Source organism: Sciurus carolinensis, chromosome 1, assembly GCF_902686445.1.
Source record: "Sciurus carolinensis chromosome 1, mSciCar1.2, whole genome shotgun sequence".
In the NCBI taxonomy this organism is placed as follows: domain Eukaryota; kingdom Metazoa; phylum Chordata; class Mammalia; order Rodentia; family Sciuridae; genus Sciurus; species Sciurus carolinensis.
In genome coordinates, this window is record NC_062213.1 from 80114197 (window position 1) to 80138537 (window position 24341).

The 24341-nt window shown below is 35.2% G+C and overlaps 1 protein-coding gene across 3 annotated transcripts in view; it reads left to right on the forward strand.

Moving 5' to 3' along the window:
* Atp6v1h (ATPase H+ transporting V1 subunit H) overlaps nucleotides 1-24341 on the forward strand; it is a 127405-nt gene that overhangs the window by 82766 nt on the left and 20298 nt on the right. For all 3 annotated transcript variants that reach the window (XM_047516354.1, XM_047516348.1, XM_047516361.1), the window contains 2 exons: nucleotides 2023-2124; nucleotides 7550-7663. In XM_047516354.1, coding sequence (XP_047372310.1) covers nucleotides 2023-2124; nucleotides 7550-7663 — 216 coding nt within the window. The remainder of the gene's footprint in view (nucleotides 1-2022; nucleotides 2125-7549; nucleotides 7664-24341) is intronic.

Here is a 24341-nt window from a genome sequence, read left to right on the forward strand (position 1 = left end):
AACATCTTAAGCATCCTGATAAAATTAGATAACCTTTTTTAATGTGTGTATCGCTAAATCTATGAAATCCAAGTTATGTCAAATAGACCTGGTCCAAGCCATTCTAGCACTCCTGAAGGCATATACAGCTAAAGAGAACAGGTTTCTTCACTGCTCTTCCAACTCAGATTGCTTCCTGGGGGAACCAGAACCAAAGGTAGACTCTTCAGTGTTCTTTTGGGGCCTAGGCATACTTCATCTGGGTAAATATAATGAATGATGATAAGTGATGATGAATTTTTCTACATTTGCCATCATACTAAGGGCGTTTAAGAGTGTTAGTTTGCTGCTTTTTTACGTATTACAACTTGGAGTCACTTAAAATGACTTAGTGTCTGTCTGTCTGTCTATCTCTCTCTTTTATTTGTACTGGGGATTTAATCAGGACCTTGTGCATGCTAGGCATGTACTCTGCCACTGAAGTATACCCCCAGCCCTGTTATAGACATTTTAAAGGTGGTGAACGTATACATCCTTGTGGAAATGTGAAAACATTTCTGTAAGGAAGTGTTTTAAAAATAGAATTTCTGGGTCTGTGTATGTTACATTCCGTCAGGAGCTGTCAAAATTATTTTTCCCATTTGGCATCACCAATGTAACACTTAAATTATTTATTTATGTTTTTCTTATGAGTTTTTGTTGGAGCATCTTTTGAATAGTCAGTATGGTTCTAGTTGTTACATACGTTGGCAAATAAAAGTCTTTATTTTCATTAAGCTTACATTGTATTTGGGAAAGACTAAACAATTAAGGAAAGAGAATGTAATGGTGGGTGGCAATTAGTACTATGAAGCAAAATGAGGTATGAGAAGAGTATCACAGAGAGTACTGTCTTAAAGTGATGGAGCTCTTAAGCCAGAGGGTACATTTGAGCTGAGAGCTGAATACATTTTTTTTTTCAATTCACTACTGAGTTCAGTTTGATAATTTAAGGTTTCTATGTCTTTATTTCTGAGTGACTATATCTGCATATTAAAAAACAGTTGTTTTTATGTTAGTGTTCTACCTAGCTATTTAAACATTACTTACCCTGATTGGTTATTATAGTTATTCTCTGCTTGTAGAAGGAGGTGAGAAGTTTCCCATTCACATTTCTGGACCCTTGAACAGTTTAACAGATATGATGTGCTTCTTGAATAGGAGGAAGGCAGTCTTTCTCCAGCTCCTTCGATTCTGAGCAGCATCACCCACGGACTTGTACATCAACTGGGTGGTTGCACCCTCTCACTGTGGTCTTTGAGGAGAGAGGTAGAGAGCAGCCTTCTCTGCTTCAATCCCTAGTTCATAGTTTCAGAATACCTGTGAGGCTCCTACAGAAGTTTTACTCTGTATGGTTGCATGAGGGAAAGTATTAGATAAGCAAAAGAGTCAAAAGGGTAGATTTAGGCTGCCATCTTCTTGAAAACATTCAGTTGCTTTAGCAATTAGATTTAGTCCCAGTCTTTTATTAGAGATAGGGCAAGAGAGAGTGTCTTAGTGCTCAGTCTATCATCTTTATTGTAGAGAGCCAAGAAGATCTGTCCCAAAACTAACAATTGGCCCTATAATTTACAAGTGATTTATTTAACAAATATAATTAGCAAAGATCCACCGATAGTCTTATATTAAAATTATTTTTACTCATATTCTGTCTTTCTTTAAAGGGAGAAGGAGCCTGTGATATTTTGGGACTCAAGCATGGTATATGTTGTGAATCAAGTTAAGCTGTTACATATGTATAAAGGCTTAAAAACTGCTAATTAATGCATAATAATGAAGTCTTTTTTTTTTTTTTTTTTTTTTTGAGGTGCTGGGGATTGAACCCAGGGCTTTGTGCTTGCAAGGCAAGCACTCTACCAACTGAGCTATCTCCCCAGCCCAATAATGAAGTCCTTAGAAGAATATGATTATGTTTATAAACGTTTACTTTGAAGATGTTAGATTATGCCTGTGTTCTGTAGAAAAAAAATAGAATTTGATCTCTGTGAATTAAATTTATTACAGAATCTTGACAAAACTTCTGGAGGTGTCAGATGACCCACAAGTCTTAGCTGTTGCAGCTCATGATGTTGGAGAATATGTACGACATTATCCACGAGGCAAACGGTAAGAGAAAATGATTAATTTCATTTGGATTTCTTGAAATCTTCAACATAGAATCCTAAGTAATGTGCTTATGTAAAACAGAGTGGTTTAGTAGAGGAATTAATTGAGTAATGGAATCAAGATTACCTTAATAGTGGGAATTATGATAAAAACAATTAAAAATGAGTAGTATAAAAATATAAGAGCACTTGCAATAATAGTATTATGTAGTAGCTATCAGAGATCACATTAGAAATTTCATGTTAAGATTTTCTCTGGTTTGTATAATTCAATTCAATAATCTTTTTGTGATTTTTTTGTGTTATTTTTCTACTACTATTCGTAGTTACAGAGATGAATTATGTGCTGCGATTGACCTTAGCAAGTTCAAAGTAAAATACAACATCTTTAAAGAAAAGTTACACTAGAAACATAATATTGAAATTATATATTTCAAAGTATTATGGAGACAAGTCAGGTGTTAGAGAGGAGGTGATTTTGGTCACATGATTAAATGCACTTAGATACATTAACAACAAAAAGATGTACAGGTTTTCTTAGAAAAAATTAGAAAATCAGGGTGCCATTATTATATCAAGGAAAAAACATTAAATGGGACAAAAGGGCTGTTTTATTTTGTATGGAAAAGCTGTGTTTTAATTGTTGCAATTCTACTTGCTAATTGGTTCTTTATTCCATAAAATTGGAAAGATAATATTCCTTTCTAATGAGGTCAATGAAGTTATTCCAAATACAGGGTTTAGAACAGTGTACAATAAATACTCAATAATTATCAACTGCTTTTGTTATTAGCAATGTTAATATATTCATCAAAGTTCTATTATGAGAATATATATACATATATACATATATACCCACAGATTTATCATATTTATTCAGTAACAGTGTTGAAACTAACAAACTCAGGACCTTTTAGAATGTGAGAAAAAAATTGGTGGAGCTATGATTGTATTTGAAGATTTTAGCATTCCATAATTACTCATGACTACTTCTTTGTCCTTATTGTTTATAAATACTTAAACATCATAAAACAAGCCTGTATGTGACTTGAGGGAGATGCTTATCTTCAAGCATAGAAGCACAGTATTCTGTATAATATCTCCATTATGTAATATTTTGCAATTAGTATGATGATAACCTGATTATATTCCTTCCCCCAACTAGATTGTGAACTTCTCAAAAGTAGCAATTATTATCTGACTAGGCATAGTACTCACCATACAGTAGGGCATAATACTTACCTGACATAAGTCTGTTTTTTAAGAGAACAAGTATGAATTCTTTTGGCAACTCTTTCAGCAAAGTATTTCTTATTTCCTTTGTTCCAAGCCTAGCACAGCACATGCAAGTAGATTGTTTTGATAGTGGCACAAACCTTTTATCCACCAAACCCAATTAATTTCTGTCTTGAAAATTATAGTTTCATGAAAAGTAATAAGTACTCATTATAGAAACTTGAAAACTACAGAAAAGAATAATGAAGGAAAAACAGCACCCTGGTACTGCAAACCATGAGATGAATATAACAATTTTTCATTCTTCCCCTATGCATATATATTTTTTGTTCTAAAACTGTGGTCATGTAATATCTCCTCTTTTATCCCTTGCTTTTAGTTGTTTATGTCAATATTTCCCATTTAAATTTTAAAAATATAATCTAATGCTACCTAGTTACCTGTATTTCAGCTTCTAATTTTTATTATTGGAAATTTGGTTTGTTTCCAATTTTTTATTATTATTAGAATGGACTATCTTTGCATTCCAATTACTTTCCCTTTGCTGGGTCCCTGAAATAGATTTAATGAAAATGAAGCATGTGAGTGCTTTAAAAACATTATTAAATGTAGGCCAATTCAGACTCTTCATTAACAATGTATGAGAACATTGTTTTCATGATGTTCACTATAGCACCAAGTGCTATTTTTCTTTAACCTCTTGTAGGAGAAAATGGCATCTTGTGGTTTTAATTGATACTTTGACTACTTACTTGATTTAATAGGAATATTAGCATTTAAGATAAACATTTTAAAAATTTGATATTTATATTATTATGTCAAGCAGGAGCATTGTTATGTTAAATTACATTATTACATTAACAACTTCTGTTTGTAATTTCTTATCATACAGAAATTACAGTTATTACATAGTGAAAATTGTTCATGAAATCATTGATGTTTTATTAATATGTTGATTACCATTTTGAGTATTGCCCCTTGGAGCCTTGTGGTTTCTTCTAATACTTTTATGTTTAGAAAGTGCTTCCCTATTTTACCCTTTTGTTTTTTAAGAATTAATGACCTTCCTAATTACAAGGGGGACAAAATAGGTGTGGTTTCTGTGCTCATTGAACTTAAGGGCTCTAGAGGGCATATTGGTACATAGATACAGAAGTATCCACTTCATGTAAATGGTATCATACCTGAAACTTAATAATTAGTTTTTAATAATATGCATGGAATCATAATATAGTGATATAATTTCATTAGCTTCTAAACAATTCTAAACAACAGACTCCTTATCAGAATATTTTATAAAAACTCATCTGAATCAAACTATATTAAGAGGGAAAAAGACCTTTAGAACAAATATAGTTCTGTGCTTTGTAGGATATTTAAAGTGTATTCTAAAATTACATTTCTCTGTTTCACCAGCTGGTGCATTCCTCAAATGTTCTGAACTTAATAATCATGTATTATAATATCAAAGTCTTTAAAGCTTAATGTGCTATTTTATTGACTCAGTGTGTTTTGAAATATAGTTAGCAAGGTTATCCATATTAGACAATAGCTAAAAAATGAAGTACTTGAATCTTAATTCCAAATTAAATCATCAAAATATTCTTTTATTAAAATGATCTCTCATTGAAATCTGCCAACTGGAAGATTCTTTTCTCAGTTTTTTTTCCCCAAGCATCTTGGATATATTTATAATCTGAATCTAATTGGTGCTTCACTTGCATCTGGAATTGAGAAGACAAGAAATGACCATTTATTTTATAGCAGTGAGTTCCAGTGGGGTAAGATTATCTCTACTCTAGGACCTGCTGGATTCTGTGAGGTGGAGAGCAGAATCATGTAGATTGAAAATGAATGCTTTCAGTAAATATGTGTATACACATATCTGATATCAATTATTAAAAGCAAAGTTCTACAGAATTTTCTTGACTGGTCCTAGTATGAGAAGATAGTATGAGAGGCAGGGATTTAAAATGTCAAAAACAATCCTTTGTATTTTCCTTGGTAATACATTTGTCATGGGGTTACAGGAGATTAAAAAAATAGGGTGCATTGAGCACAGTGTCCAACATGTAGAAAAGTGCTCATATTTTTATTATAAATGATATCTGATCCCTTTGTTTTTTCAATCATCATATTTTATACATAATATGGCAGCTTTCTGAGACTGTATGTTGATTCTCATTATTGGCAGATTTTAGATTGGTAAATTTCACTACCTACTAAAATGAATTTGTAATCCCCATATCAACACTCATGGCACTCTTGTGTTCAATCATGGACCTGTATAGAGTGGTGAAAAGTTGAGTCATCAATGGACACATTTTCAACTGAGGTAGAACAAGGCTATGATCTGCCTCCTTTTGTTTCCTGTCCCACTATCAATGAGAATCATTTACATGGTCTATTTAGTGCCACATTGTTTGCATATCTGGGTCTTGTGGGCTTTTTTGTTGTTGTTGTTATTGATTTTGTTGTTTAAAATGGTTCCCCAGTGTAGCAGTATAATGCTGAAGTACTCAGTAGGTTCCTAGGCCTAAGAGGCTGTGAAGTGCCTGTGGAGAAAATGTGCGTGTCAAATAAGTTTCTTTCAGGTAGGAATAATAGTGCTTTTGACCATAAACTGAATGTGCAGAGCAAGCCCCGGGAACAAGAAGTATGTTATCCTGCTCTCTGAAGCTAGGCAGGAGCTCCAAATGAGCCTGTAAAGGGCCTTGTCGACTATTTTAAGGATTTAGATCCTTTTGTTAAGAGTGGTGGTAGTGACTGAATTATTTTAAGCATGGAAAATCATATTCAGTATTTTGCAAAGATCACTTGGATTATAATAGTTAGGAGCTTGGGTTGAAGGGAAGTAGCAAGTAGCCTTGGTGTCATCAAAACCAGTATCATCCTAGCAGCGGACTTGGGCTTACCACACTGCAGGGACTTGGGCTTTGTGTCCTTTAATCTTTACAGCAATGCTATAATAGAGATGCCTTTGTTTTCCCTGTTGGCATGGAGGAATTTACCTTATTAGACAACAAAGAAGTTGTTAAATGTAACCCATCTGATTAATAACTGAGCTGGTATATCAGATAACATTTCAAAGCACAGTGCCTGGCACATAGTAAGCACTCAGTTAATGTTTGATTATTCTTACATTGTACTCTTCCCCCACAAATTCAACATATTTTTGAAAAGATTCCTAAAATAAAATATGAAAAGGTGTGCAGATGAGAGCCTCCCTCTCATCCCTGACCCTCATCCACTCATTTCTTACTGATATTAGAAGCCTTACTTATCTGCGAGGTTAATGCAACCACTGAATGCATTATTTCATTAAGGTGTCTCTTGTACTTGACAAATAATAGATATTGCCAATCAGATCATACTGGTGGATACAGAATGGACAATGGAAATTCACACTGTTGTGCTAGAGTTTAAAAGAGACTCCATAAATCTGTTTAGAATTATACCTTTGCAAAGAACAGAGAACCTCTTTCTATTTATGAATAAAATAACCATTTTCACTTTACTTTGTAGTAAGTAAATTTTCAGGGTGTCAGGGGATTCAGTGATAGAGCGCAGTGTTGGTTGTCAGTCATCTTGGTTCTCTTGAAGACATGAATTTTCTCCTCTGTTTCATTGCCCAGGAGGTTACATGGCATATCCCATGGTTATGAAAAATGGGCAGATATCATAAAATCAGATCTTTTCCAGGAAATTAACATGGATGCTCTTTAACCCTCTTTGCCTTACTATCTGCATCAAGCTTGTATCTGTTGCACAGCATGGTAACTGCTGGACTTAATATTGATCTTATGTAAGTAATAAGTAATAGGCGGTACTCATTATTGATTTTAAACAAGCCAGGAATACTGGTAATAAAGAAGTTAATACTCAACTATCCAGAAAATGATCATCTAGAGTACTCTATGGCCTATGAGGTGTCCAGGTAGATGATCTCCTTTCTCCTCTGACTCAGAAAGGAGATTAAGAGTTGGATTTATCATTAAGAATTCAGAAGAGAATATATTTTAATACTTTACAGCTACAATTCAGAGACAAATGATATAAGAAGACACATGTCCGTTTACTTCCACCTATTGTAATTTTTGAAAATCCTTTAGTATTTGAACTTTTTGCTTGTGAACAGCATGAGTTTGAAAGTAATTGTGGCATCTTCACCAACTTTCTTCTGTCTGCAGGGTTATTGAGCAGCTCGGTGGGAAGCAGCTGGTAATGAACCACATGCATCATGAAGACCAGCAGGTCCGCTACAATGCTCTGCTGGCTGTGCAGAAGCTCATGGTGCACAACTGGTATGCCTCAGCTCTTCACTCACACTTGTACATTGACTTGCAAGCTCTTGTTTACGCATCCTAAAAGTTCTGTAAATGCTCTAATGAATGCTTCTTCTTAAAGTTAGTGACTTTGATTAAAATCCTATAATTGTATTTTACTAATTTAGAGCAATGACATGATAATTTGAAAATGAACTACACTAATACTCTTAAGAAAGACATAGTCAAAATACTAATTAAAAAAAAACTCCAGAAGTTATTGAAAGAACCCTTGTGATGTAAGTCATTCGGTCTTTTTTGGAGTTGAAAAATGGAATCTAGTTGGGCCCCTGATTTTACAGTTTTGTAAGGTCTCACTATTCAGCCTATGGTTAACCTGAATGAATTTTATCAGTTCATATGAAAACACTAAAAGCTGATTGATTAACTCAAATTCAATGCTTACATTTCATTCATTATATCCTTTTGCATTAGAAGTAACTAGTTCTTCTTTCCTCTCATCTGTTTTTATTTTTAAAATGACGATTATTGACCTTTTGTATTCACATAAAATAAAGAGCAACTGCTTAGACATAATGGTAAGCCCTTTGTTTATAAGATAGAACAGATGAGCATTCCATTTTTCCTGACTGTTTTTAGCTGCAGGTTGATTGTTCAGTACTCTTCTGAACAGTTCAAATGCCTCTCTATTCTTTACCTTACTGAAGGATGCTCTTGTTTTAGACTGTTTCTGTTAAGACACAAGTAACAAATATGCAGTGCTTATAACTGAAAATAATGTTCCCAGCACTTCTAAAGGAAAGAGTTATGGTGCATTTGAATGGGTAAATTTAAAGATGCAGGCAAATGTAAATATTCAGGAGTATTGCTGTGGCCTCCTATATTAAATGTTACGGTCCTGACACTTAAGCACTTTTCACATGAACCCTGACATTTATGCATTCTCACAACTGCTTTTTGAGTACTTGCTTTGTACACTGTTAAGTGCTGGGCTAATAATAGGATGGAGGTCAGTACAACTTTATAGAGAATGATTAGAGAAGGTCTCTCTTGAGTAGGCTGAGATGATAATGATGAGGAACCAGCCAGATAGCTAATTTATTTGGGCTTATTACTATTTCATATAGAAAAAAGGAGAGGGGAGAAGGCCCAGGAAGCAGGAATGAGCTTGGCTTGTTTAAATCTATGCATGGAGACATATTTGGTTGTGACACTTGAGGGTGGTGCTGTTATTGGTACCTAAAGGATAGAGGCCAGGGATGCTGGTAAACATCCTACAGTACACAGACAGCCCCTACTTTAAAAAATGTTCTATGTTAGTAATGAGGATAAGCAACTCTAACTTAAAGGGACAGTACAAGGACCAACATGGGAAAATATGTTGAAAGTTAGGCAGGGATAGGATCATGGAGTTTGTCATGCTGCTTGACAATTACTTCTAGAAGGTGAAATGAAAGCTATGGAAAAGTTTATAAATAGGAGAATGACAGAATTTGATTTATAGTTTTAAAAGATACCTTTGACAGGGGTAAGTCTGAAATCAAGAAGACTGTTATAGTTGGTTCTTATGATGGTCTTTGATAGAGGTGGTTGAAGGCCTGGACCAGACAATAAAAGTTGAGATAAGAGGTCAGTGGACTTCAGGTGGCTCTCAGAGCCAGTACCAACATCACTTAATGGACTGAAAATGTTTGTACTTTTTCATTATCTTAAGTGCAAAAAGAATGGAATCAAAGTAGAGGGCATGACTTTTTATCTAAATAGTAAGAGGACAAAACTTAAAGTGTCACTGGATTTCTCTCCTTGTTTCACTTTACCTTGAGGTAGATTTTTCAACATAAATGAATTATTTAGTATTTCGATATCTTTTGGCTTGTTTATATTTCCTCTATGAAATTAGTTTATGGAATTTTAGCATTTAATAGAGTTCAAGGCTGTGGGGATCAATGAACTTATATTGATGTTTTTCTAAAGTTCCTTTTGAAAGTCAGTTTTATTTTCCCTTTTTCTTGATATTAGGCATACTAAAATATAATTCTCGTATTAATGAAAAAATTTAATTCTTTTTCTTAAATTTGATTTTGGGATTAGTATTTTTCTTTTTTCTAAAAAATGTATATACTCCAGATGTGAAAGAAAAGATGAGTATGAAGTAGGACGTTAACCTTTTCTCTTGACCAGTAGGGGAGATTTTTTTTTCCATTGTGAATTTTTGTTGTTCAAATGATGATGCATTTAAGATGAATTAAAATTTGAATTTTTTTTCTTGAATTCAGCAACTTAGTCTCATAGTACATTTTTCCTATGTATGATTATATGTATTTTTATAAACAGAAACTGGTTTATTTACTTTCTGTCATGGACTAGCTGAAGAGAGAGTATCCTTTACCCCCTCTAATTATGTGCCAAGCTATTTTCTTAATTTGTTCTATTTAGTTATATGTGATAGCAGAATGCATTTCAATTCATTGTACATAAATGGAGTACAACTTTTCATTTCTCTGGTTGTACATGATGTAGAGTCATACCATTTGTGCAGTCATACAGGTACATAGGGTAATGATGTCTGTCTCATTTCACCATCTTTCTCACTTCAGTGGCCCTTCCCCTCCCTTCATTCCCTTCTACCCAGTTCAAAGTTCCTCCATTCTTCCTTTACCCACCTCCCCTTATGTATCACCATCCATGTATCAGAGTGTGCCAAGCTATTTTAACTTCAGTATTTCAGTTATGATAAATTTCTTTTGCATTTAATGGAGAAACATAGTTTCAGTATTTTCTTATACATTAATAAGAGGTAAAGGAAGATTTTATATGCAGGAAGATAAGAATTTACATGTGACCTTTACATTTTGTTGTGACTTTTACATTTGCATGACTCTTTATGCTAGAGATTGAAGACTACTCAAATAATAGCAATTTATTTCTACATTGGATTAATGTAAGGCTAAATTTGCAAACTTAAAATCCCCAAATGTAAAATGAACTTGGATCCATATCTCTGTGAAACCTAGTTGTCTTTATTAAACTATTCTGGTAAAGATGACTTTTCTATTTACCTAAAACAGGTTTTTTGGAGATTATGTTTTTAAAATGCTCCTGGTGTTTATTGGGAGAATTTTTAACCGATGTCTTGAAATTGTTTACTTTCGTACCAAGACCTGAAAACTGAGTTAACCTTCACTTAGATTTTGTTTTTAACTTAATTTTTAAAATGATTTATTTTAGTACTCCATAGTGAAGTAAATTACTTGTAAATAATTAAAATATAATTGTAGATGAAAATAGAAGTATGTCTGCCAGGCAGCAGCAGCCTTTCCTGACATCCCCGGGTGCTTTCCAGACTTTCAACTTTGACTTGCTTTTTACTTTTCTATCCTAGATGATTTTTAGTTTTTTGATACTGTTTTATTCCTAAAGTTTCTGTGTATTAGATTAAATCATAATTTTGGATAGAGTAAAGTTAGCATTTATTTTTCTCCTCAGGGAATTAAAAATTTTTAAGTGTAATACATTGTAAGGGTAATTGGATACTTAGGAAATGGTGAACTGGGCTGGCTATGGATCTTGATTTGATTCTTTTTTAAGGAGTTAAATATTCAGTTTTTTTTTGTAGTATAGAGATAAGTTTGAATTTATGTAACATGCAGTATGGAGTTATAATAGTGTGAAAATACTTAATTCTTTTTCACAATTTTGATTTCAAAACTATTTCCATGAATTTGCAGGTCTTAGAATGGCCATTGTTTTTCCCCTTCTCCTTGACATCTGTATTGATGTGGGGTAATAGATTACAGATATTCCTGCATACACTCAGGCATGCTGGGGGAGGAATAGAGTTGCAGTAGAGTTGGAGAGATGGGCTGGTCAGCACATACTAGGTCTCTCTCTGTTTAGGAGACCTTTAGCAGGGCAGTCCTTCTCACTGATCTCCTCCCTCCAAATGACAAAATACAGTTCTGTTTTCACTGTGGCTTTCCTGGTGCATCCCTTATTCTTTTTAGTATGGCTAGATTTTTTTATATTCATAGATTTGACAAAAATAAATAATGACCATTTACTCTTGAGAACTTCTGTATGTACTCCTAGTTCATATTTTATAATTCAACATCGTAAAATGTCATCATTTTTTTCCTACAGAATGATTTAAAATGTAATCAGCCTTCTAATTCAGAAGCAACAGTATGTGCATATGGACAGCTCAGGACTTCAGGAAAGAAACACAGAATTTTGTAGGTAGAGAATCAATCTCATGCAGAATTTTCTATTTGTATAGATTTTTTTCCAACCAAAGGAATAAGTTATAAGAGTGTTAACCCTCTCTAGATCTTTTATATATAGGAAAATTAATATAACAGAAATTCAGCAAGCCAAGGGTATGGATAATACTGCTTTATTCTCTTGATGTTTATACCACTTAGGATATTTTAGTTATTTTGTAATTGTTTACTTATAAATACAGCAATTAAAAGTCTTTAAAAAAAGTCTTACTTATGAACTGAATTGAAGAAACAAAATCCCTCATGTACTTTAACTTTTTATCATTAATGTTACTAAAGATTCCATATAATTTTTTAATAAACATATAACATTTCCAGATTTAACATTTTTCCAGAATTGATTTAGAAAACTATTGTCTCTCTCTGGGAAGCCTGGAATTTTCCACCTATTCTTAGGATAATTTTAGTGGAGGAGCCTTTGAATGTATCTTTCGTGTCATATGTTTTATGCATTTAAACAAAACAAAAAAACCAGATATAACTGGATTTTTAAAAAAAAATCAGGGCTGAGGGTCTATCTCAGTGGTACAATACTTACCTAGTATTCTTGAGGCCATGGGTTTGATACTCAAAAAGGCACACATGCGCGCGCACACACACACACACACACACCCCCCAAAAAAAAAAAAAAAAAAAAGAAAAAGAAAAAAAGAAAGTTAAAACCAATTCTTAGTAAAGTGGAGGAATTGTTTCACTCTCAGCTGAACAATTCATTCTTTCAGTGTCAAATTGCCTCTGTTTTGCTTGTCAGAAGTTTCTCTTGAGGCTATACTAACTTAATTTTTCTGGACACTGTGTATCACTGAATTATAATTGATTTGGAAATGCCACCAAAAACATAAATCTTAGATTGTTACAAAGTACCAGCCAAAATAAATATTTGGAAAAGATGGGCAAAGAGCATTTTTGAAAGTAAAACATAAAAGAAAATAAAACCCTGAAGGATAATGGAATCTGTGCACTTTATAATTAAATATAAAATCAAATACAGATTCACACAAGGGTATGTGTAACTGAGGTGCAAGTATCTGTGGGTTCCGTTAATGTGGCTTTGATTAGGATCGGCTTCTTGAGCAAACAGATTTTATTTTTTCTGATTTTTATTACATAGTCTTTTTAAAAAAATTTTTACAAACTGCATTTTGATTCATTATACACAAATGGGGTACATCATTTTGTTTCTAGAACTGGGTTTGTGAGAATCAGTGAAAGCAGAGACCAACCAAAACCGAAACCAAAACCAAAAATAAGAAAAAACCTTGTCCAGTAAGAGTAGAGAAAAACAAATAAAATTGTGCATTGACTTGCTTGGCTTCTAAATGCTATCTTTTCTCTTCCTGTGAGTGCAGAAGATACATTCGTGTTCACTTGGCTTATTTCATTTCATGGGCTTGTGTGTGTGTGTGTTTGTATGTATGTGTGTATGATTCAAATGATAAATCTAACTGTAGAATATGGTAAAAATTCACTAAGGAGTAAGCGAGATTTATAAAAGAGATTTAGATTTAGATTTAGATTAGATTTTTGAATTATTTTCTTAGTTTCCTTGTATGTGTACCACCCAGATGTTACATCCTGACGAGGAAAAAAACGTCATAGGTAACAGAAATGAACTGACAGTTTTTTTTTTTTTTTTTTTTTTTTTGTAATCACTATTTAAACCTGAGGAATTGGCAAAAAAAAAAAAAAAAAAAAAAAAAAAAAGAGAGAGGTTGGGCATAAAGCCTATCATCTTATGAAAGGTAGCTTTTGGTATAAATATTCCTTAACTTTTTATCAATTTACATTTCATAGGAATTATGCAGTAGTTACTTTTTTAATAGCCTAAATTGAACCTCCCTTAGGTGAGTTAATAGAATTTGTCATCCATTAACAAAATGGATTCAAGAAAATAATGCCCAGATGTTTGAAGGGGGCAAAAGTTTCCCTGAAAGATCAGATTTCTGACACCCAGGCCTTATCAAAGTTCCACCACAGGGCTGGGGTGTAGCTCAGTTGTAGAGCGCTTGCTGAGTGTGAGCTGGGTTCTTTTCCCAGCTCTTAAAAAAACAAACAAAAAAAACTCCACAACCACTCCCTCTACGTGCTGTTACATGTTGACTTGACTTGGCACATTTTCCTTAAGGGCTTAACTAAGGGCCAGGTCCTTGTAGAGGCCTGAAACAGTCTCTTGGATGACAGTTTTCGTACCTTGTTTAACTATTCTAGAAACAGGAGAAAAATTTAGTGTTTGGTTTGAACACTATTCTGTCCCATTTGTACTCAGTTTTTTTCTCAGTTGAGGAAATTAAAGGGGTATTTACATTTATTTCTGTGATCAGTCTCCTGATTGAAACTTGGGCAGGAATGTTTGTTAAACGATTCGGTGTATGCTAAAGTAGTAGAGAAATACAAAGTGGAACATAAAGGCCTAGCACACAGTGCCTTGAGTATGACAGTACATACAGGTGTTACAGGAGCTTGGGACCCAGGTCTGAGTAGGGTGTGCTTAGATGAAGTATTAAGAGCAAGGAGTGAGTTGGTGAAGATGTGGTTGGAGAATAGGGAGGATTTCCAGACAAAGGCACTGGATGAGTATGCTGTATGTAGGAGTCACAGCAGGTTGCCACAGAGGAAATTGGGACTCAGAGTGGCTGGATTGAGGCCAAGGCCACCTTCAAAGCATGTATTGCCTTAGCATTTCAGGACAACTTAATCACAGTAATATGAGTACCAATTTTATTTCTTTTAGAATTTTTAAAATATAAGTAATGGGATTTATCTTTAGAGCTCTGGCAAATCCTGAGTTGGTACAGTTGACCCTTCCTGCTTCCATAACTGTAAGCAGGAGCTTCCACCCTTCTGGTTATGATGGAAAATGGAAGTAGGAAAGAAAAAATTTTTTTCTTATGAGACTTTGTCTTCTATTTATTTTTTTAAAACTTGAAGCAGTTTCAACTGCTGAAAAATTGTAAGACTAGTGCAGTGAACTCGTCTAGTAAACCTGTCACCTAGACTCACTAGTTGTTGACATTTTGCTACATTTGTGTTGTGCTCTCTTTTTCTGAACTATATGAGTTGTAGACAGTATGACCCTTTAACCCTAAATACTTGACCTTTCTTCCCCAGAGGAATGTTCTTTTATATACTGTGCAGCATATAGCTCATATTCAAATTTCCTTGTCTCCTGTTTATACTGTTGTCTGATAGCAAATATTTTTTGTCTAGTCCAAGACCATACCTCATGTCTCTTTAATCTCCTTTAAGCAGAACAGTTCTTGATCTTTCTAAACATTGTAGTCTATAAAGATTACAGGGTGATTGCTCTGTAGAATACTGCTCCATTTAGGTTCATCTGATGTTTCCTCCAGATTATATTCACTTCATGTGTTTTGGCAGGACACCCATAAAAAGGGATGTATTGTCAGTGTTTCTGACAACTCCTGAGTTCATTTGCCCTATTTTTGGTAGTGTTAATTTTGATCACTGGTTACAGAAGTATATTAGGTTTGTCCATGATAAAACATGAACTTATTTTCCCTTTGTAATGAGTGAGTAAGCTGTGGGGAGGTACCTCAAGACTGTTTATACTTGTGTTCCCCAATAGATTCTTTCTCAATTATCTAGCATCCATTGGTGCTTTCTTACCTGAGTTAATTATTACTATAAAGGTTGCAAAATTCCTTTTGAGATTTTACTTTTTTTTTTAATAGGTGTAATGCCTTTGAGTCAGAGGTCTATATTCATCGGCACACAGGAAATTGAATCTTAAGCAGAGATAAAGCAATGATTCAATAAAAACCTTTGTCTGGATTGTACAGGGAGACTGGGGAGGAGGCTAGAGGCCAGACACTTGGCTTTCCAGAGCCTACCTTTTGGTAGCCAGTGAGAATTTTATCTTATTTTCATTTTTTCTTTGCTTCTGGCACCCGAGTATTATTTACAAGATACTAGAAGGAAAGGAGAAATGAAATAAGATAAATTTTTTATTTTATTCACTTCAGGTAGTTATCTTGAAAAAAATATGACTCCATGTCAGCTTCCCATCTTGGCTATGATTTTCTGAAAATGGCATATCTTTGATCTCTTCTAGAGACATAATAAATATAATGGACATAATAAAGCTATTAGAAAAATTTCTTCTAACTAAGCTTTTCTTTTCTTTTCTTTTTTCTTTAATGACCAAGCTTTTCAGCAGAATTCGTACTAGAGATTTTATTTGGGATATCAGAGTGAGTGTTCTCCCACATGAATACAATTTTAAGAAAATAAATTGTAAAATAGATTACTGCAGATGTTAATTTTCTTCATTTTTTTAGACATAGAAATGGACAAGATGTATTTGGTAGGGTTTATATATTCATGACTAATATGTTAAAATTGTCAGAACATTTAGCATAATTTTGAGACTACTTTTTTCATTTGTTTAATTTTGTTCTGCTTATGTACGAAATTTTTGTGGTTATATTCATGTGTATACATGTTAGGCATACACATGCACCGATTTTCTAAGATATCTTTTGTGTACTTAAAATCAAATATATCCAGTTTACTGTCTTTTGACAACCTATGACAATTTTGATATTTTGTCCTAATGTTTCTTTAACATTATTTTCAGTAAAGCTGTAAGTTCTGATTTTATTAACTTAGATCTTTGGTAAAAATGTAGTATGGTAACAAATGATTCTTAAATGATAACCTTAAAATCTTTGTGAAAAGTGAAAAGGCGCCCAGACAAACCACTCTAGACACGGAACTCACACAAGAGATTTTATTAGGCAGACTAACAGTGTCTGCCCTGAGAAGAGAGAGAGCACTGGAGAGAGAGCATGAACGGGGGAGCTTCGCTTTAGTAGGACAATAGGTCCAATTGCTGAGCAGTTAGAATTCGTGGGCTATGGATTAAGCCAATGGCTGCCTAGCACAAGCTGACAGGTGGACCAATGGCTGGCTAGAATGGCAGACTGACAGCTGGGGGTGCTGTCATGCCTCCTTGCCTTCCCCGCAGGCGTGTCCTGCGCCTGGCCGCCCAGGAAGGAGCCCCACTAGGTTGTAGGGTGCGCTGGTCGTAGGCATCGGGAGGCTCGAAGCGAGAGCCACACTGCTGGGCAAACCCAGCGCCTGCCTGCTGCATGCCAGAGCCAGGCGACACCTGGCGGGTTCACGCGGGCAGAGCGCTCGCTGCGTTGGCAGCTGCGGACCTGCGGTGCCTCGTCCGCTCACCAGGTAGTCCACTGAGCACTACACTTTGCAGTATTTTTATAGATTGCCAGAGGATCCTACACATTTATCTAAGAAATGATGTAAATGTTAAAGAAATGAATTAGCCACTAGAATTTCTATCAGTGAAACAGAATGTAATTGATTCTATCAGGGAAAGATAGTAAACCAATTTCCCCCTGTTCTTTATCTTCATTAGAAATGGTTTATTTGTAAGGAACAAAAGCATACTCTAGTTAACTTAAATATAGTAAGATACATTGTAAGGACAGCAGGTAGCTTACAGAAACGAATTGTAGGTGAAGTCACACCATCCACTGAAACTGAAAACTGGCAGGAAGTAGAGCAGCAGCTTCTTCCATCTGCCTTCTCTTTTGGGCCATATGATTGCTCGCGTTTATAGCTTATCTGATTTGTTTTTGTCTATAGACTGGCTTTTCCGACTGCCTTGGTTGCATCAATGCAGCAGGGTAATAAACCATAGTGCTTTCCTGATTCTCTGGTTCAGCTTCCCAAATTTAGCTGACTCGGTTTGGGTGTGCCCTTTCAAATTTCTGGATGTAGGAAGCTCCCTTACTTCTATCCTGGATTGTTCATTGGCCATTTTCTCTCCTTTACCTGCTAAGCTAAACCCATGCAATGGGATGTCTTGGACAAGTAGAGTAACTGAGGCCTGTCCCTTACAAGGGCACTGAAGGACTGACCCCTCATTCTGTGGAACAGTTCTCCAGATAGCCTTGAACTGACCCATTTCTTTCCTCTTTCTCATTTATAGTTCTCAAAAATAACTGGAGTGTATTGGGGAGCAACATCCTGCAGATGGGCAGAGTTGGCCAGAGCAGCCTAGGCATTTCAGTTCCCCATTCTCACTCCAACAAAATGTCTTTTAATGCTTCAGCCCAGCATGCTGTGTGACCCCCAGAGTATAAAATCCAAGGTGACTGCTTTCTGGGAAGCCTTAGTTGTGTGCAAGTGGGCCACTTGTAGTTGAGACTTTGTCTGCCTCAGGCAGTTTTCCTAAGACTTGGGGTATGTGCTCGTAGTAAATCCTAGACTTTTTTCATCCCTTCCTGCCTATCTGTAAGTAATAAACCTGCTTTATATAATTTATCATGTGCTTGGTGTCACAGACACGGTCAGGTTGGTGACCAGTGCACTGTGAACTTGCTTCACACTTTCTACTTCTGGTTTCCTAAAATGCTGAATACATTTTTCTCTGGTTGTACTATTTTAAAGATACAAACTATAACTTTAAAAAAATTGTCCTGGTTGAACAAAATGTGCTGGTTTCTGGTGCTTGTTGAAGGTGGGGATTTGAAGAGAACACCTGCTTTGGCTCAAAGATTTTTAAGTCCCTGTTATCATATCTCCAGTCCTCAGTCATCATTAGAACTGAAACCACAAGTACTAATTATATGAGTTATTAGTTTGTTCATTAACCATTTATTGAGCAGCTGTTTTGTGCTGGGCTTTGTTGTAGACTCTGATAATGACATTGCAGGGAATTTAGAGACTAAGCAGGAATACTGAAAGCACAGAAAATGATAGCACATGCTAAGATAGGACTGTGCTTTGTATTCTTTAGGGAAAGGGAGGCATTTTACCTGGTGAAATCAGGACAGTCTTCTGGAAGAAGAATGCTTATTCTGAGGCCTTAAGCAGGAGCTTAAGAGGGAGAAAGGAAAAAATAACAGAATGAATCAAACACCATTACCCTATGTAAATGTATGATTACACAAATGGTATGCCTTTACTTCATGTACAAACAGAAACAACATGTATCCCATTTGTTTACAATAAAAATAAATTAAAAAAAAAAAAAAAAAGAGGGAGGAAGGTGTTCCAGGGCTCCCTGAGGGTGAGTCTTTGTGCTTTGCTTGCTTTCATGTCAGCTCATACTCAATGCCTGACTCAGAATAACACCTAACTAGTATTGTTGAGTAGGAGATGTTGCCAGAAAGGACAAAGCTGAAGGAACTGCACAAAATCATATAATTAAGAGCAGCTCTGCCTGGAGGAAATATAATGTGAGACTCAAATACAAACTACATGAGAAAATCAAAACTTTTCTAGTAGCCACATTAAAAAAAATGAGAAGAACATTGAGGTTAATTTCAATAATACATTTTATTTAACTTAATGTATCTACATTATCATTTCAACGAGTAATCTTTGTGTGTTAGATCAGCTTTCCATTAATATGACAAAATACCTGAGATAAACAACTTAAGGGAGGAAAGGTTTGTTTTGGCTAGGGAGTTTCAGTCTATTGTCAGTTGATTTTACTGTTTTGGGGCCTGAGGCAAAGCAGAACGTCATGGTGGGCAAACATGGTAGAGAAGAATGCTCACTCACAGTGAACAGGAAGCAAAAGGGGTCACAAAGGGGTTGGGGTCCCAATATCTCCTTCAGGGGTATGCCCTCAATGACCAAACTTCTTCCTAAACTCTACTACCTCCCAATAAGCTCCATAGACAGGGGACCAAGCCTTTAACATATGAGCCTATGGAGGACATTTAAGAACCAAATCATAACACATTATGAGAATATTTAACTAGATATTTTTTCATACCACTTCTTGAATTTCCTCTATGAGTTTTCACTCTATGTAGCTGGATCTGGCCTTCCTCCATTTTAAAGGCCAGTAGCCACACAGGCCAAGTTGCTATCAGCCTTGGTGAGGCTCAGGATGGACTCACGAAGGGGAAATGAGGCTGGTGATGTAGGGAGCTTTTCTTGTCACTTTGAAATTCATACATTTTCCTGAGAACAACAGGAAGTGTTGGAGGATTTTTAAGTCTGAGGGTATCATGAAAAGAATTGTGCTTCCTAATGTCATCCTTCCTGACATATGGCAAATTTAGAAGGGAGGAAACGAGTTAGGGGACTATTCAGAGATGAAATAATTATGCTCTAAATGATAATGGTGATGGCACAAATGGAGGAAAAAAGACCACTTTTTTGAAATATTAAAGTATAGAAGTAGCTGGATATAGTGGTGCATACCTATAATCTTAGCACCTTGGAAGACTGAGGCAGGAGAATTGCAAGTTTGAGGCCAGCCTTTACAATTTAATGAGATCCTGTTTCAAAATAAAAAATGAAAAGGGTTATGGATTTAACTCAGAGGTAGAGCAACTCTAGGTTCAATCCAAAGTACCACCAAAAAGAAAGAAAAAAAAAAAAAAAGAAAAGAAGAAGTGTTGTCAGAACTTGATTATTGAATGGAGCTGGTGGTGAATGAGTCTATCCAGTGTGGCATTTAGGCTTCTGGCTTGGAACTGGCTATATTTCATTTATGAATACGGGAATTTAGATGGAGAAACAGGATTTAAATGGCAGTGAGTTCATTATTTGGACACATTGAATTTGATGTCTATGTGTAATAGCCAAAGAAATATAGGTTTGGAATTGAGGAGCAAGATGTGAGCAAGAATGATAGATTTAATGAATGGAGTAAGAATTGAATGTCATGGAAAAGGGCAAGCTTACTCCGAAGAAAAGTTTATGTAGAACAGGAGCTCCTTCCCTGGGAGGTGTTTGGATGGTTTCCCTGAAATAGTCTCCAGTGGGGGAAGGGTCCGTGATTTCCATCAGATTCTCAAAGAGGTATGTGATCCACAAAAGGTTACAAATCACTGTGACAGAAAACATTGAAGGCACCAATAGAAGAAGAGTGGATTTTATATAATGGGAGAGGTGGTAAGAAAGATTTCTGTACTCTAAAGAGAAATGATGGGAAATTAGAGGGAACATATGCTGTTAGGGAAACAAAAGATAAAAAAGGATTGGATAAGTAGCGAGCAGAGTAAAATAAAGTCAACAGGACACACAAAGGGAAGGCTGAAAAGCATACTTTAGATGTGGCAGCAAGAATGCCAGTGGTTATCTGGACTAGGACCCTTGGTGGCCACAGAAGGCAGATTGCAGCATGTCAAGGATGGTGACAGAGTAAACATTAAGCCATTGTGGTCACACTCTTCAAGATACTTCAATGGGAGAGGGAGGAAGGAGGCCAGCATTTAGTGGAAGCCTGAGGTGGAGATTGGATTTATATTATTATAATTTGTTTTTAAGTAGGAGATGCTTAAACGCTGCCATCGGGGAGTTAGAATGGTAGAAATGGAAGATTGAAGTGCTGGGTAATTGATGGTGAGAGGCCTCTGAAGAGGCAGGATGGGATTATTACTCAGGAAGGAGTAATCAGGCGGGGATTGTATACCAGTAAATGAGTAGACACACTTCCTTTCCTAATACTTCTAATAGTGAGGTTAAACAACTGTTGTCTGGACTCATTTTAGCAAATAAATGCTTATTGAAAGAAACTGGTAAATATTGGTAGGTGGGGTAAGGTGTCCAATTCATGCAAAATAAGTATTTTTTTCATTAAAGCTAAACTTTTTAACTTTCTGAGTTTCAAACTTGTAATTTGGGAATTGGGAATGGGATTAGGTAGTGGATAGGAAGTAATGTGACTCTTATTTTATTTGTTTTGTGGTGCTGGGACCTAGCGCTTACTCGGTAAGCCACATGAATGGTATGACTCTTTTTAAGAATGTTCAGAGTATTGTTCAATACTCTGAACATTCAGTTATTGTGTGCTACAGATAATAGATGGGATGCAGTACAATGATTTCCTTTCAAACTATGGGAGGGAAGAGATTGACATTAGTGAGTTACCAAGTGGCACCAACCAGGGACATACTTTGTTTAGCTTCCTATGTCTCTTCACAGATGTTACTATTCTTATGTTCACAGGTATGAAGTCTGGTGTATAGGTCTGGTTAATTGCTCATATTCTCCCATTTGGGAGTTGGATTTGAACCTCAATCTGTTAACCCCAAACTTGGTGTCACTCCATTGTGCTTTTCAGTAAGGCTTATTTGGACCTTTCAGGCATGTGGTCGATTGTTTCCCCTCCCCAACCAGGGACACTTCTTCCTAACAAGGTGCTTTTCAGGGCTTTGCTTTGCCACTTGAATGGTGCTGCTATGGAGCTCCTCCTGCTTTTGTCCCTTCTCTCCTGTTTTCATTGTCCATATTGTTCTTTTTCATTCTTGCTTCCAAGTCCTTGCCATTTCTGTCTCAGTTGCAGCTACCATGTCTGCTGTTTGTTCAATGATAGGACTTTTTTTTTTTCTTCTTCTCTTTTCCCTTCTTTTCTTCCTCTCACACCCTGACTTCTGTGCAGAGAAGCTTGGCTGTGTGCAGGTCCAGCCCAGCAATCAGACACTTCTCTCCCAAGGCCTGAAGACCAGTGGGAACTAATGGATAGGCCCCAGTAGGTTGATTACCTTGCCTTCTCATCTTTTTGCTTCCTTTAATCACTGCCTGCTGCTCCTGGTTCTTTGTTGATGGAAAGAGATGCCTTTCCGTCCATTTCCCATGTAACTTTTATATTTAGGGTGATGTTTCTGTTGCCACTGAAAGGAAAGGTGACTGGTCACCTTGGGGATAAGCAAATGATTTCTAGGGAAACTGGACCTCAGCCAGAGTCCCATCAGCTAAGTATTTTTCCAGATCTTTTTAGGAGTAGAAGAATGTATTATGAGTAATTTAATCAAGTAAATATAACTCTTATAGCCTTCAGATTTTGTAGATTAAATGAATACTGCTTGTACTTGTTTTGGGTATCTTGACTTTTTAAATCACAAGGGCAATTTCTATCTCATTTGGTCACTTTTCTTGTTCTATTCACTTAATAATAAAATTGATTGTATAACTTGTATCATTAGAAGTTTAAAATATTTTTAAAGACCTGTATCAAATTTATTTTAAATGTCCATTTCAGAATTTTTTTATAAGTAGTGATTTTAACCTGGCAATTTCAAGACCTGTTTTTTTTTTTTTTCCTCTCTCAAGTAACTGGATCTGGAATTAACTTTATTTACATTCATACTTTAGAAAAAAAATTATCACTTGTGGTCTCTTTGAAGTAATATGACTCTTCTGTTTTAGTTTTGTGGTGCTGGGTTATTTTTTTGTACTACTTTTATAGTTTGTCTTTTTGTGCTTTAGGGTTTCAAGTATACAGAAGTTCTTTGTTGGTAATAAAATAGTTTAGTAGTTTGTACTTCTGTTTTTTAATATTTTGAAGTTCCTTCTGGTATATGGCAGAATAGTATCACTTCAGAATTGGATAGCCTTAATTTACTTCAGTCTTGTTTACTTCTTGATAGAAAGAAATTATTTTAAGTACATTAAATTTAAAATATTAAAGGCATACTTTTAAAAGATTGTGACTGTATAAGAATGGGCACAAAGTCATGTAGGGACCAGTTAGTTTCCTGAAAATTTCAGGGAGAATAAAAGCTTCACATTTGTTTATATTATGACAAATGAGAGCAAATATGATAAATTAAGGGCATATATCCATGGTCAGTTATTAAAAACAAAAGAAAATGTGTAGGATTGTGGTACACATAGAATCTGTACTGTTGTTGGAAGTGTCCTCATTTGTGGCATAAAACTAGAAAAACTAACATTTTCAAAGAATAGATATCTGTTAATTTTTTTACTCAGATTATCTTTGGATAATTTTGAGTATAAATTGTGGTCTTACATGTTTAAAAGAGAGAATTTGAATTTTACTAATTAAATATTTCTAATTAAAAATTTCACCCATTAAATAATTTGTCAATGGTCAGTACTCTGTAGAGCAGTTTGCTCATTGTATTATGCTTTTAGAAACATAATTAATATTTTATTTGAAACTTAAAGTTCTTTCTAAAGGGCAATATAAAAGAAGTCATCACACTCTGGCATTTTTTTTCCAGAATTTTTTTATTGTTTGTTTCTCATTTTGTGTAAGTTATACAACATTATTATACAGTCAGAGTTTTATGTTAACTTTGCTGACCATTTTCTAGGATACTAAAGATTTTCTGCATTGTTTGTTATTAAACTTTTATTTAGTTTGTTCTGGCTCAGTAGCTGTTCCAGTAGTCTTTTTGTTCATCTGTGTGGTTGAGATTTAGAAGAAGGGGACCACAAATGTCAGGTGAAAATTGGGTCAAGACTGCTGCATATTGAAACAGGACTCTGAGGAAGGTTTCTGAATTTTAGTATTTGGAAAAAAACAAATCTTTGAGTTCTACTGCCTGTATTTGGATTTATTTGTGTATGGATAGGCTGTTAATGCAATATTTTTTAGATCCCCAGTTAACTGATCCAGTCATATACACTTTCCAGTGTGTATCTAGTACAGATACTAATAT